Source organism: Saccostrea echinata, unplaced genomic scaffold (genome assembly GCF_033153115.1).
Source record: "Saccostrea echinata isolate AGI-Se365-2 ecotype Australia unplaced genomic scaffold, CSIRO_AGI_Sech_v1 ptg000059l, whole genome shotgun sequence".
Classification (NCBI taxonomy): domain Eukaryota; kingdom Metazoa; phylum Mollusca; class Bivalvia; order Ostreida; family Ostreidae; genus Saccostrea; species Saccostrea echinata.
In genome coordinates, this window is record NW_026889808.1 from 777,338 (window position 1) to 793,742 (window position 16,405).

A 16,405-nucleotide genomic window follows, 5' to 3' on the forward strand; every position below is an offset into this window, starting at 1 on the left:
TTTTGATCTCTAGACAAATTTGTCAAAATAAGAGAATGGTGTGAGTTATCACATTTACATATAAGGCTATCTTTAAAAAATTGTTGGTTGCCCTCTCCCAACCAACTGGCTAAAAAGGGCCCAACTCAAAACTTTTTTTAACCTCCAGGAAACAATTTTTTATGCATTTCAGAAAATAAATTTGGAAAATTCAGCATTGATGTTGAAATTTTCCAGGAAAAAAATTCCCACCTACCAACCCAATTTTTTTCAACTTGAGTTGGGAGAGAGCAAACAAACATTATTTTAAAGTTGGCCTAAATGATAAATAATTATAAGCCAAGCTTAAGTTTACATAAGTGTTTATTCATTCTGTTTATACTCTTGTTTATTACATATTTAGGAGATATCTACATCAACAGATAATTAAATTACCACAACAGTCAAACACCCACACGTGTCACACTTACAAACCTAATAAACGCAAATACTCTCTATCAAAAATTACACTCGTACTCACACAAAACTGATTTCCAACTGCAAAAGTTAGCATTTTGGGGGGGACAGTACAGGTAATTCATGATCATGCTGAATTAACATTTCAATAAATTCCCCTTTCTAATGTACACACATACATCACAGCAGTCAATACATAATTAGACAGTGTCATGAGATGCCATATACATTCTCAATTTAACATACATGTATAAGGAACAAGGTCACATTGGAATCCTCTGTTACTGAATCCTACGAATTAAATGTTTAGCTCAAGTTTCATTTCTACTAATCTGCTTCTAGTATTTTACAAGTAGCATAAAAGCTTTGGATATGTTATACTGAAGATAAAACTTTATATCATTTTTTTCCAGTGTTTGAATCAAAATATAAGACAAAATTTGAAAAAAAATGTCCCTGTATACTATGTAAGATACCTACAATACAATCCTCAGTGATTTATCACAATCTTCAATTCCAACCCATAATAATACATGTAAATATTGTGCTGTTATATTTGATACAGAGAAAGTACAATTTTTTTTGTAATCAACCCTTTTTTATAAAAGAATCCACATTGACTAACTACAAGAACATACAGAACATGTAATACCCTCACTAGTAACTAGACTAGAACTTTGCAAAAAGTGTTTATACACACACATTCTACAAACAATATTGTAAATTTCGTAACATACTAACATGCTGGAATTCTTGGTTCAATATCGTATAAAGAGACCTAGAGAAAATGGCCCCATTCTTGAGCACCCTCCCTGAATAAAAACAAGTTTAGATTTGTTCATAGCATTTACACACTGGACTTCAATACACAGGAGTACTTTATAGCCTTATCTTTAAAATGTACTTTTTCCATCTAAAATTTCACTGCTGTACCCTGTAAATTAAATATTAAAAATGACAGATATCCTCTCCACTGTTGCAAGAGAGAAGGGATGTAGGCTCAGTACATTGATTCACCTTATAAATATTTTAATTTTAACTTTCATAATTTCCCTGTTATTAGAACAGTATATTGAAAGAAACATTCGATGGTAAATCACAGGAAATAGCTAGAGACAGGAAGTGACTAGTCCTTCTTTAGGCGGGTTGTGGTCATTCTGTAGATAATACTATCCCGGCCAGGGTCAATGTTCCACATTCCGTAAGATACTGCGAAGATGACGACAAACATGGCGATCATCATCCACAGAATAATGTTAAATATGGCAGGGTAGTTCTCGTCGTAATCTTTGGAGAGATTGATATTCACTTCAGAGTCCTGAAATCGGAGCAAGATTTTTATAGACATTCTTTAACTCAATATCAATAACAATTACCAAGGCCAAAATAGTTGACCTGATAGACAATTGACTACTACAGATTTATTTTGCTCAAGACCTCTAAATACCAGTACATTGTTTTTGAATACATTGTAAAACTTTAAATATTGAACTGTAGAGAAATAGATGACTTTCACAATTATAAAAGTTATTTCCCTTTGCGGGGTCAATTTGGGGTCATCTGGCGTAAGGCACTGTTTTCCATCTATAACATTACCAAGGTTGAAAATATTTACAGGTAACTTACAAAGGACAAAGTGAGAAAAATGAGAGTTATGCCAACAACGGGAGATAACTCTTAAGAATGTGAAATTCGTCCATTGAAGCATTGTCTGAGATTTCACTTAAGACAGATTAGGACTATTACAACAAAAAATGTAGGGGGGAATAAAACTTTCTTTAGAGGACAACCACTCATAAAATTATTTTTTTTTCCTTCCTCCCCACCCATGAAAATAAATTAAAAGTACCATCCCATGTAAATTGTTTACTGATTAAAACTCCAGCCATCCTCTTGTGTGACTTTAATAAAACAACTTAAGTTACTCTTAAGTTACTTCCCTTGTACATCACAAACTTCAATCAATATTATCAGCACTGTGGCTTATGTATTACCCCTCTACTGTTCCTTACATCAAATGCCATCAGTGAATAATCATGCAGTAGTATGACCTCCATCCCTCAATATGCCCCCCTTCCCCTCCATCATGCCCTGTTCCTACCATTTATTGCCATCAGTAAATGATCAGAGCAATGCAGCAGTATGACCTTCACCCTCTGTGAGGTCTCCTTTCCCCTCTGTTACTTACATCCACGGCCATCAGACTTCTCGTTTTTCTGACATATTTTTTCTCAGGATTAATGGCCAGCACCTCCACCACCACATTATCTTTGTACAACTTCTTGAAATCCTCCGTCATCTAAAATCATATATATTCCATTTAGATATCTACAGGTGTTTTTTCATCTGAAATTATACCTATTCCATTTACATATTTGCAGGGGTATTTTTTTTTTTACTTTCTTTGATTCAGACAGTCTGAAGAGAGCCTTATACAGGGAGATTTTTGTCACAATCTATTATTACACCTACCACCGTTGTCAGTAGGTGAATTCAAAGTAAGGCAAATTCAACAAAGACAGATTTATCTCCCTTTCACAACTAGGGATGGATATCGGCAAAAATTTCGTATCTTGATATATCACGATTTTTTTTCCAAAAAATATCACGATAAATCATGATATTTTTACACACAATTTTTGCTACAATTTCAAATGAATTCCCGTAATATTTCTTAAAAATATGCTATAAAAACATAATTTTACTTTTTAAATTTTCATTTATTTAATATAAAGCATGTTTTGATGCTGTTGTTTAACTGTTTTCAAAATTTTTTACACTTCCTGTAATTGTCATTCAATAGTTTGAACAAATTAAATGAATAATTTCCGGAATTTATAGTTATGTACCAAATACCAGTATTTTAGTCTCCGTGTCACGATACGTATCACACAATAAAAAATTGTGATAAACCGGTATACCGATAAAATCGCACATCCCTAAACACAACTTTGGGCAAATTTTAAAATGGGGCAAAATGTTTGCAAATCTGAATGGTCTGACAAGGGGTGAAAATAATCCCGTAAACGTTCAACTAAACTTCTGTTATTGATTAACTATACATCTGTTATTTGGTTAACTCCAGTTAATACTTAAGTACGTTCACCCTGTATGATTATCATACTTGTACACATCATAAAAGCCTGTTGAAGTCTGTGTGTTGTTTGTCTTACCTTTGTAATAAAGTCTGATATCAATCTGTGAGCGTCCTCTGTCTGCGGGGACTTCCTTCCGTGTTTGGTAACGATATCATGTAGACCAGTGATGGTGAACGAGAAGAGATCTGGGGTTTTACTCTTTAGCATCTCTGGATGATCACTCACCTACAAATGAAAGATTTAAATTTAATTCATCTACAGATGTACATGCATCTGAACTGTGTGCTTACAATGCCTTAAAGGTGCTTAGACACAGATTTGCACTTAATATTTTCTCAAATTTTCTGCATGAAAACACGACTTATATATTGCAATAGCATTTCACACGAAAACATAATTAAAACCTTATTTTATCTGGAAATTATTGAAACTACGAATCCCGGGATGCATTTGATTAACACATCTTTGCACTTAATACACAAATTTTAACTTTATCCTTAATATTTAAGAAAAGAAGCGATTTTGTTATGTATTAATGAAAATATTACATTTATAATCCAGAAAATTAAGAGTAGAAATGTTCGAAAGCAAAACCAACTCACCAGATATTGTCAGTCCGTGCTCAGTGATGTGTGTAGAGTTTAACAAATTGAATACACCCGTGAAATGTAAACTGTTTTTGTAAACAGGGCATGAGCTCTGTTGTTGTTAATGTTTACGATTCATCGGGTGTGTTCAATTGTTAAACTCTGCACACACCACTGAGCACGGACTTACAATACTGCGGGTGGGTTTTGCTTTCGAACATTTCTACTCTGAATTTTCTGGGTTATAGTTTTAATATTTATCATTAATACACAACAAAATTGCCACTTTTCTTAAGTATTAAGAATAAAATTAAAATATGTGAAAGAGCAAGGATGTGTCAATCCAACGCGTCCAGAAATTCGAAGTTTTAATAACTTGTAGATGAAATAAGATTTTTATTATATTTTAGTATGAAATGCTATATCAACATATAAGTCATAAAATCATACAGAAAATTTGAGAAAACATTAACTTCAAATCTGTGTCCAAGCACCTTTAACAATAAATACTAACATTTATTCTAATTGTTAGCCATCTTATTTATTTGCCTTTCATATTTAACATTACTGTGGGAAAAACCCACAAATTTAACAAAAATTGTTACTTGAACTATACAACTAAAGCATTTCTCCAATTCCTTAAAAAGATGAAAAAAAATCTAGCATAAATTTATGTTACAAATTACTTATCAAACAGAATTTAGCCTAGTAAAGGCTAGTCAACTGTCAAGTACTGTAAGTCGTTTTAATTCCACGGTGTTAAAATTTCACAATTTCTCAAAGAGTACCAGCCGCGATGGTTTTAATTTCACGCTGCAAGAAATTAATTTAAATTTAAATTTTGTATAGGCATTTAAATGTTTTAAAAAAACTAATGATAGCATTCACGATGGCTTTAATTTCGTGGAAAAATGATGAATCGCGAACATAGTGAAATTAAAACCATTGTGATTATTTGCCAGTCTACAGTATATGGGATGTAATTTTTATTTTTATTTCTGCATTAATTAAATTGATTAAATAAGTTTTATTATAATACATTTATTCCTTTACCGTGTTAATTACATCCTGTATCAGCTGTAATTCCCCCATCAGTTTGAGGTCACTAGGTTTACTGGAGTTCAGGGACCCCACGGAATGTCTCTGTAGCACGGAGTCCGAGTCCAACAGCCGGTCAGACATCTTCCTCAATGTATCAGGAAGTTTATGGAAAACATCAAAGTCAGAGTGGACATCAAAAAACTAAAAGAAAAATGTACTTCTGAATCAATTATTGAACCATAAACTTCAAAAGAAATATGTACAGAAAATTCTTGAAGTTTGCATGCATATGTATGTTTTATAATAGACAATGAAAGGTGAAACTGCGGATGAATTATATTTAATTTATATTCAATAAATATATGAATCCACTGTAAAATGTCCACGTCATTTTAATGGATTCTGAAATCTGTTATGTCTATGTACTATTGTATTCTAGAGGTATGTATTTGAATACAGCTACAAATTATAATAAATAAAATTACCATATTTCAATGGAATCTAAATTCATTAAGACTGTATGCTCTTCTAGGAGTATGTACTTGAATGATAGACCATACTCAAAATTACCACATTATCATAAACGCAGAGTAAACAGCTTTAAATATTTACATTGTTATCCATGCCTGCATCAAGTAACAATGGGCTCTGATCAAAGAAAACACCCTGAAGTGTGTTCATCAGAGAGGCAATGTCCACCATAGGAATATCCTACAATTAAAGGAAGAACTTTTATTGGTGACGGTCAAGACATCATTGTATCGTATATCTTAGTAAAGGAAAGGCTTTCATGTAGCAAGGTACAACCAAAGCATTACATAAGAATTAACATCAGATGACTGTGTAAGTTAACTTCATTTTTCACCAAATACTTACTGTTTTTACAGGAAAGCGGGCCATGTTTTTGACAGTTAGTGGCTTATTCTTTAAGTCATTGTGTCCAAGAATTGAAACTAGTACATTAGCCTTAGGTCTTTTGAAGAAGGAATTCTGTGCAAGCCCATTCCAGTTGACATCCTAATTTAAAGAATATAAATAGTCAAGAATGATAAAGTGTACACAAGCCATCTGCAGGCTGTCAGAAAATAGCATTTTAACTTCACTAATTAGAAGGCATGGATTGTGCTGAATTAAAATAAAAATAAACAAGAGGCCCAAGGTCCTTAACGGTCACCTGAGTATAATACAACAATTTAGAAGTTAAATACACTGACAGATGAAGCTTTGTTGCCCAAAAGCAAGAGAAGTAGGAAGATCAGGATCAACAAAATAATTAGTCTAGTATTCAGTATCAACTCATAACTTAAGTTCTAATCTGTCCCCCACTTAATATTATCACCATGCAGACTATTAACAAACTATTAGTGCTTCTGTACTATTTTTAAACCCATATTAAGACCTCTAGCATTGACCTCTCTTATGGTCTTTGAAGAACTTTTAATTAGATAAGTTATTTTTGTCTCATTTTTATTTATCTATTACTTACAGGTCTGCCTGATTATTAAAACTAAGAAAGTACTTTTTGAATTATACGATAAACATTCTTGCATAATTATCTTATTCTATTAATCTTTCAAATACATTATTTACAGTGATTAATTATCAAAGGTGAATGGAAAAGGGGAATAACTTCTCTCAGTAGAATACAAATTAATAGAGCCCTGTCCAGGACCAGAATGCTTAGACAAATGGTCCAGATGTTCAAAAATCTGGTAGAAATACGCTTACTTATATCATTTAAACTTTTACTCAGTTTGCTTTCGATATACCTAGAAGCAGAGAAGAATTTCACAGGTACAATGCATTTTCACTACAGATTCAACAAAGCCTTACCCTATCACCAGAACCCAAGACCAAAGGTCAAGAAATTTACAAATTTGGAAGAGTTACCCTCATCATCATAACTATGGACTTCAAAGAATTAACACTTTTCCACTATATTATCAAAAGCCCCCCCCCCTTCCTCGTTATGCCAGAACCCCTGACCCTAGGACCACAAGATTTAAAAATTCTGTTCGAAGCTCCCATCTTCATTATAGCTAAGCAATTTATTTATCAGCTCAACACTAAGGAGCATACAGGATTAGTTAATGATTAATTAATAGAATATGCATTTTCACTATATAATCAATAGAGCCCCCCTACCCCCTCCTCAAGAACCCCAAAAACTGAGGCCATGTATTTAAAAATTTTGGAAGAGGCATCCTTGCCTATCATAATCATGCACTTAGTTTGTTTAAATAATCTCCAGTAACAAAGAAGAAGATTTTCATAGAATCAATGCATTTTCACTATATAATCAATAGAGCCTCGCCCTAACACCGGAACCCCTGACCCTGGGGCCATGAAATTCACAATTTTTAAAAAGGCATCCTTATGCATCATAACCATGCACTTAGTTTGTTTAAAAAATCTCCAGTAGCAGAGAAGAAGATTTTCAAAGAATCAATGCATTTTCACTATATAATCAATAGAGCCCCACCCTAACACCAGAACCCCTGACCCTGGGGCCATGAAATTCACAATTTTTGAAAAGGCATCCTTATGCATCATAACCATGCACTTAATTTGTTTAAATAATACCCAGGAGCAGAGAAGAAGATTTTCAAAGAAGAAATGCATTTTCACTATATAATCAATAGAGCCCTGCCCTAACACCAGAACCCGTGACCCAGGGGCCATGGCTTTCACAATTCTGGAAGGGGCCCACCTCCTCATCATAACTATTACTTAGTTTATCACCTTAATGCCCAGGAGCAGAGGAGAAGATTTTCAAAGAATTAATGCATTTTCACTATATAGTCGATAGAGCCCCGCCCTAACACCAGAACCCCTGACCCTGGGGCCATGAAATTCACAATGTGGGAAGAGGCTCTCTTGCTCATCATAACTATGTACTTAGTTACTTAATTTAATACCCAGGAGCAGAGAAGATTTTCAAAGAATTAATGCATTTTCACTAGATAGTTGATAGAGCCCCGCCCTAACACCAGAACCCCTGACCCTGGGGCCATGACATTCACAATTTTGGAAGAGGCACTCTTGCTCATCATAACTATGTACTTAGTTACTTTACTAAATACCCAGGGGCAGAGAAGAAGATTTTCAAAGAATTAATGCTTTTTCACTATATAATCTATAGAGCCCTGCCCTAACACCAGAACCCCTGGCCCTGGGGCCATGAATTTCACAATTTTGAAAGAGGCACTCTTGCTCATTATAACTATGTACTTAGTTACTTTATTTAATACCCAGGAGCAGAGAAGAAGATTTTCAAAGAATTAATGCATTTTCACTATATAATCAATAGAGCCCCGCCCTAACACCAGAACCCCTGACCCTGGGGCCATGAATTTCACAATTCAGGAAGAGGCACTCTTGCTCATCATAACTATGTACTTAGTTACCTTATTTAATACCCAGGAGCAGAGAAGAAGATTTTCAAAGAAATAATGCACTTTCACTATATGATCTATATAGCCCCACCCTGGGGCCAGAACCCCTGACCCTGGGGCCATGAATTTCACAATTTTGGAAGAGGCACTCTTGCTCATCATAACTATGTACTTAGTTACTTTATTTGATACCCAGGAGCAGAGAAGAAGATTTTCAAAGAAGAAATGCATTTTCACTATATAATCAATAGAGCCCCGCCCTAACACCAGAACCCCTGACCCTGGGGCCATGAATTTCACAATTCAGGAAGAGGCACTCTTGCTCATCATAACTATGTACTTAGTTACTTTATTTAATACCCAGGAGCAGAGAAGAAGATTTTCAAAGAAATAATGCACTTTCACTATATGATCTATATAGCCCCACCCTGGGGCCAGAACCCCTGACCCTGGGGCCATGAATTTCACAATTTTGGAAGAGGCACTCTTGCTCATCATAACTATGTACTTAGTTACTTTATTTAATACCCAGGAGCAGAGAAGAAGATTTTCAAAGAAGAAATGCATTTTCACTATATAATCTATAGAGCCCCGCCCTTACACCAGAACCCCTGACCTTGGGGCCATGAATTTCACAATTTTGGAAGAGGCACTCTTGCTCTTCATAACTATGTACTTAATTACCTTATTTAATACCCAGGAGCAGAGAAGAAGATTTTCAAAGAAATAATGCACTTTCACTATATGATCTATATAGCCCCACCCTGGGGCCAGAACCCCTGACCCTGGGGCCATGAATTTCACAATTTTGGTAGAGGGCTCAATGCTTATTACAATGATGCCAACAGTTTGACTGCTTGATGTCCAGGAGTAAAGAAGAAGATTTTTAAAGATTGCATTATTTTTGGTGGTTTTAGCCCCACCCCTCAGGCCCCAGGGGGGCAGGGACCATGAAATTCACAATTTTTGTTCTCCTTCACCCATAGATGCTATATTCCAAATTTGGTTGAAATTGGTTCAGCGGTTTCAGAGAAGAAGCTAAAAATGTTCAAATGTTAACGCATGACATACGCCGACGGACGAGAACGGATAGCAATAGGTCACCTGAGTGACTCAGGTGACCTAAAAAATCAAAAGATATGAATAATGTAATTTTTCATAATTTTTCATATGTATCTTGCACTTGAGGAATTTTCATATTTCGTTCTTGTATATATCCCATATCTGTTTGAATTGACTATATTCAAGCTTTTTATGACCCATATTTACAGCCAAGTAGAAGCAGTTTCCCCTGAGAAATGTGTTCTTAATTTACCCAGAAAACATATTTTTCAAACTGATTTTGAAATATCATGTAAAATTCTTCCCGCAGTGGATGAAAAAGATTGCTTTTGAAATAAGGGTGAAAAGCACTGATGGCATTAATTATGTGACATTTTCTTCAATACCCCATCTGTTTGAACACCAAGCGTATGTGTGATGACATTAGGAACATTGCTGGTTGATAGCGGTTCCTTCTGTTCCTGGAATGTAACATAACTCGGGGCATGTGTGACCACTAACTCCTGTCCACAGCACACTCCTAAAATAAACCAGGAAAAAAAAAATAATCTGTTATTGTAAACAAGTACATGTACACATGGTAAAACAAATCTAAATCTACACATTATTCGCACAGCGCAACATTCAGGAAAACAGCAATACAATATCAGGAATTTATTTTAAACTTAACCATAATCATAGGTCTTTACAACCTAGCAATGCTGATATACTTAATAAGGACCGGGTCAGGTGATGCGATCGTGACAACCAAAGAATGCGATCTTCATCTCAAAATTTTTGTCCGAGAAAGTATTCTATCGACAAAATTTTTCTTCAAAACATACCAAGAATAGTTCTTAACAGCATCATTAAATAATTATCGTAAAACACGAAATTTTACCTATAAAAATCAATATGTAAAATTGGAACACTAATAGTCCTTTTTCCCTGTCCGCCATTTTGACTGAGAACATGTGTCATGTGACCAAATGTCATTAATTTATGATAACTCGTACGTTTCTTGTTTCTCTTTTAAAGAAGAGAGAGAGAGAAACACGACCGAAAAAAGCCAGAAATTAAACTGCTTAGACGTCAAAGTATTTCAATTACAGAATTTATGTATGTAGACATCTATAGTTCAGTAGAATATAATTTTTAATCTATATGTTGACCAGGCAAGGGGTTGCATAGTTTTTGAAAGGGAGGGCGGGGGGGGGGGGGGGGGGGGAGGGAGGCGGGTACTTTTATGAAAAACCCTTTCCAAGCAAAAATAAAAGTAATGCTAAAAGTATATTTAAAAAAAAAATAAAAATCCAAACTAGAAAAATCCGAGGGGGTGGGGTAGGGTGGAGATGGCGTGGGGGCCGCTAGGCTACAACTTTTCCGACAAAAACAATTTGAGAGATTTTTGCTTTACGGCAAAAAAAAAAAAAAAAAAAACGGGGATGGGGTTGGGTGGGTGGGGGTGAAGGCAACCGGCCTTTCAATGTACATTTTCAGATTAAATACGCAGTAAAAGACTATATCGAGAAAAAGTGGAGTGGCAGCCTCCCCCCCCCCCCCCGACTCCCTATATATTACCTCCCTGCATGTCTCTGTAATAAAAAATATACCCCACAGGATAATTTCTTAGTAAGAAAAAAGTGCTTATAAATATGTGGAGGTTCATAAACAATATTCATTAAAGTTTTCGCTCTGTAAATTTCCGAACATTTCGAAAGAGAAAATACTTGAAATTTGGCATGATAATACTCTCAGTGAAACCAAAGCAAAAAGTAATTCTAGATCTGAAAATTCAGTGCTAAATTTAGTACATTAAATCTCACCAGAAAAACGGAAATAAAGCAACAATTGTTATATATAATTATGTTTTGAAGTCTAATGATAATGAATATCAACTAATTCGTAACATTTTTAAAACTGAATTACCAACATGCTGAGCGCGACTACAATGCATGCGCAAAATGCAAACTGTTTGATCCTTTGTCTTTTTCAATATGGCAAATATTACAATTTAAGATGTTTGGAATTAAGAAAAACTTTCGCAGAAAAAAAATTTCTTTCCACAAATTTTATTCAAAAATAAATTTTGTTGTCATTGATAACCTTTGCAACAAAACAAACTTTTAAATAAAATTCGTTGAAAAGACAACAATTGATGCGAATTCATATATACACGAAACTTTGAGAGACCCCAAGTATGTGTGCTTATTTATAGATATGGAATTGTTTGGGAATTTCAGCAAACCAAAAATAAGTTTTGAAAATGATTGGCTCTTACCGCTACTGAATTTTTTTTTAAATTTAAAAATAGAACAATATTTGGTTATAACTACTGCATGTTGTAAACAATTGTGCTGAGACTCTACAGTACAACCAAACATGACCCTCTTAGTTGACGAGGAATTAGCATTATCAACAGACGAAATATCAAAGGAAACAGTTCCAGAACAATTAAAAACAAAACGAAGAAGATGCCGAAAGTCCATCATTGTGTCTATTATGTCAGCAGCAGTATCCATGGTGACGTTTCTTGCTTTTGTGGGAGTTCTCGTCTATGTCCGAAATGTTTTTAAGACATCTCTGGAAGATCACTGGAAATTGGTGAGTTTTCTATAAATAATGTATATATTAATTTGAATGGAAAAAATAATGACTTAATTAAAGTTATCAATTTTTAAACACTAGTTCAATTCCATAAATATCTTCCATTTCGTTATAGATGGAGACCCTTCCGCAATTTTCTCCTAATCTAAGAACTGAGAATTGAAGTTTTTGCAGATTAAGAATTCATTGTTTATACAGATTACGGAAAGGGATAGTTTATAAACGTGATATTGTAACTATATTTATCATGTTTATATCTTTTCATAGCCACACAACACTCCAGCATATTCTCGGAACGAATCGTTTCACGGGAATTTTCCTGTGGCGTACATGGTTCTAGACACGACTTCGTTATCAGGTCAGTAGGCTATAGGAATTAAGATCAATCTTTCTTATTATGATTAAAAAATAAATTATTTTATCTATTAATTAAATATATATGCATACATCGATTGATTTTGCGGTTTGAAAAATAGATTATTCGTACAATGTAGTAGACCTTTAAAAAAAAAATGTGACCCTATCCCGTAAAAGAGTAAAAAATGCATGCCATGCAGTCATGCGAAGAACACAGTTTCATTGTAAGTCACGTAGGCCTCTACTTGTTAGCATTTTTTCTGAGATATATGAGTTACGCACGGCTGAAGTTAGCTATTTTTTTCTGAGATAAGTGAGTTACGTATTTGTTGATGATTTTTCTGAGATGCATGTATGAGTTTTATATGTTACAATAGTTAACCTGTGTAATACTTACTTGGTATATCTTAGTTGTATAAGAAGTTTCTAAAAATATACACGTAGCGATATTTGGGTGTTAGCGGGGGATTTCCTCGATACGTTTTTAAACAGCTTAGATATTAAAAGACACTGATATTAATTTTTTTTAAAATCTTTATGGGGTATTTGAATTAATCGGTTTATGATTTAAATGGCAATTCATTTGTACTTCACTTCGAAGAGTTTTATTATAGCTATTAAATTTTTATTAAATTAGGTATTTAAAAGCATTGGGTATTTTTTTTTTATTGGAAACAATTAAATCAACGGACATATACTTTTCATATCACCGTAGATGGACACGAGTTTCTAAGATGGAAAAATTACAAAAACCAGACATACACCAAGGGAGGACTAACGTACTCCAGTGGATTTTTTATAATCCCCAAAAGTGGTTTTTACGACCTTCACTCGACACTGAGCATTGAGACGCATCTTAAGGCAGGCATGGGCGATGTCATGATTTACAGCTGCATTGTGACGTCATCAGGAATTACCTTAGGCTGTAACCGAATGAGGCAGAAGAAGGGATGGGCAGGACATAGCGAAATCTTAGTGCTCTCCAGGTGGTTAGAGAAAGGGGAGAGAATCGGCGTGACTCTGGCACCAAAGTCCACGAAATCTCTGATACACGGCAACCCGACAGAAAACACCTTTGTAATCCGACAAATTAGATAGCATACGTACATATTTTAAAAATCTTTTTAACCTTTCTTATTGCTTGTTATATGTTTTCCTGAATTCTTCTTAACAGAAGAAATTTAAAAACTAATAAAATGAATTTATTTAGACTATGTTTTAATCACGAATACATGCATATGTATATATTATATGCCCATACAGTACCCATACATGTACCGAGCTCCGCCCACATGTCCTTCGTACACGTATCATTTATTTTAGTGCCCTTTATAATATAATAAAGTTATAAGTAATGACACGTCTTTGTATTTATTATTATTTTCAACTGTATAACATTCTTATCAAAAGAAAATAAGGGAAAAGAAAACTCAGAAATTGATTTGGGATAAAAAGGACCGGCGGATTCAAGAATGTAAAAAAAATCTATTTGAAAGACAAAAAAGTTGTAGCAAATGATAAATTAAACAACTAATTAACTAGTGCACGTGCACTCAACTTTTAGCACAATCGTCATCTTCCACTGAGCAGCGCAATCATAAATTAGGGCATTATAGTCTTTTAAATAACGAGTTGTGTTGGTTATAAATCACATAAATTAGTGAGCAAGAAGCAGCACGAATGGCGCTAAAATATAATTACAGCTAAAATTGGTCCGAATTAATCATCATCGGCAACAAAGACCAACTGCTAGCCAGGATTTCTAAAGATCAAGAGATGTAGATGTAGGATATTAGGCCTTGGATTGAAACCAGCACATACAGAATTAAACTAAAACTAAAAAGTTATTTAACTTTATCAGGATTTTTTTTTAATAATCACCGGTCCTAAACACAATGCGATACATCATTGTTAAAAAGAGAAATTCGACTTTTCAAGTAATTCACCAAAATATGATACTCAGTCCTTTTAAGCAAAATTGCCTACTCTTTAGGAGCCCTTGGACATAATGCAGTCGTTTCTTGTTGGAGCTTGATGCTACTGATATATTACAGTCGTTTTTCTCTTTATATTAATAAGAAGGGTGTTCTTATCCCACAGTTTGTTGTTAAATGTACCGACGATCCAGTGTGACCAGAGACTTAAAAAGTTGAACACACGAAAACTCTGACATTTAAATAAATCCAAAAAGAAAACAGAAAATTTGTAACTTAAATGAAAATAATAAAATTGCCAGCCGAATATTTTTACCCTTCTAAAGCATATTACAAGTAGGAACACTAATTTATAGGGACGCAAGGCTTATACACCGATAATGGGGCTGTGGCCATGTAGATTCTGTCTGGTACAACTGATTTTTCTACTGGCTTACTTTGAAGGTAAGCACTTTGCACACATATATGTCTGTCTAAAGTTGCGGTACATGTATATGCCTTTTTAGAACAACATCAAAAGCCCAGAGGTATTTCTGCTTTATAATTCTCTTCATATGGTTTCATAATTCACTATATACTCCTTTACATTTAGGATTAACATTTTATATCATTTTGAATAAATCCACTAACTGATTTTAAATCTTCAGTGATTCAATATGTAGAGAATCATCAAATGAATTTTATATTTTAGAGGTCCATGTTTGCTCTGCGCCTAGTATGTATTGTACCAGTGGACTTTGTGCATGATTACTCTCCGTTATTTTAACATTTCATACACATGTATACAACTAGTTGTGTGTTTTCTCTCCCCAAGTCTTTTAGGATACAATTACAAACTTAGGAAATTCTTTTTATCACATTTTTTTTTAAAAACTTAAATATAGTTTTATCCCAACTATATTTGTACCTATGACATCACAATGTGACGGAATAAAAAAGTTTGGAAAATAAGAAAAGTCTCCTCCGACAGATATATATGTATTCAGTGTACGTTGAATAAACATTGATAAAATCTGTTAATTCCCACATTCACTAAAGTCGTAATACTCTTCTATTATACATGTACTAGCGAAGGGGACAAAACTCTGATTGTCCCAGGATCGATCCACCATTAAATGTACATGTAACTCAAAGTGCCATGATCATTGACATTCTCTGAATAATCTCTGATATTTGTTCTTAAGGATAAATAACACAAACTTTTGTTTCAGAAATCAGTGATATTGCTCATAGATTTATATTGAAATAGGTTACCTGAATAATAATTGCCGGGTAAAGTCTGAGATTTTGTTATAATGTTTAAATCAATTATGTGCAAAATTTAGTATATATAGAATTACACAGAAAACAACACAAAGTAGCATATATCTAAGCACCAAAGAAAACTTCCGATTTCTTTATACATGTTGTATTTTAGGGATTTGTTATTTATGTCATTTCTATTCAAAATCAGTCAAAAAATATTTATCAATTCGTGCATCAAAATTTTGTTTGTGTTATGTGTGATCTTTAAGAGTTAGGAATAGGCCTCTGCGCTCATGCAGTGCTTTCCCTGGAGCGAGGTATATATATATATATATATATATATATATATATATATATATATATATATATATATATATATATATATATATATATATATATATATATATATATCGGAATATCTTTTTGGCATTATCACTGTTCCTTTTCTTATAATTCTTTTTATTTTCTCCTATTACAGGGGCCCTGACAATCACTTGTAAGACGTTCTATTCCTCCAACAGCTCTCTGTTTTACTACGAGTATTGCTCTGTCGGTTGTTGTGGATCTGAACGAAGTCGGAAGTGCTGCTCCGCGGATAAGTAAGTCTGTGTAATGATTGAAATCAATCTGGTTTTAACGCCCTTAAGCTTTTCTGTTTTACTCTG

General features: G+C 34.0%; 2 protein-coding genes across 2 annotated transcripts; one reads left to right on the forward strand and one right to left on the reverse strand.

Moving 5' to 3' along the window:
- Positions 1–324: 324 nt before the first annotated feature.
- Positions 325–10,595, reverse strand: LOC133174820 (renin receptor-like). Its single transcript, XM_061309919.1, has 8 exons — positions 10,499–10,595; positions 10,005–10,138; positions 6,038–6,178; positions 5,774–5,872; positions 5,174–5,362; positions 3,609–3,758; positions 2,624–2,734; positions 325–1,753 (listed from the first exon to the last, which is right to left on the reverse strand). The coding sequence occupies exons 1-8, from the start codon at positions 10,569–10,571 to the stop codon at positions 1,562–1,564; spliced, it is 1,089 nt and encodes a 362-aa protein (XP_061165903.1). The 5' UTR covers positions 10,572–10,595; the 3' UTR covers positions 325–1,561.
- A 1,384-nt stretch (positions 10,596–11,979) lies between these two features.
- LOC133174781 (uncharacterized) lies at positions 11,980–13,659 on the forward strand. Its single transcript, XM_061309877.1, has 3 exons — positions 11,980–12,201; positions 12,472–12,562; positions 13,277–13,659. Exons 1-3 carry the CDS (start codon positions 11,980–11,982, stop codon positions 13,657–13,659), a joined length of 696 nt encoding a protein of 231 aa, XP_061165861.1.
- The last annotated feature ends 2,746 nt before the right edge of the window (positions 13,660–16,405 follow it).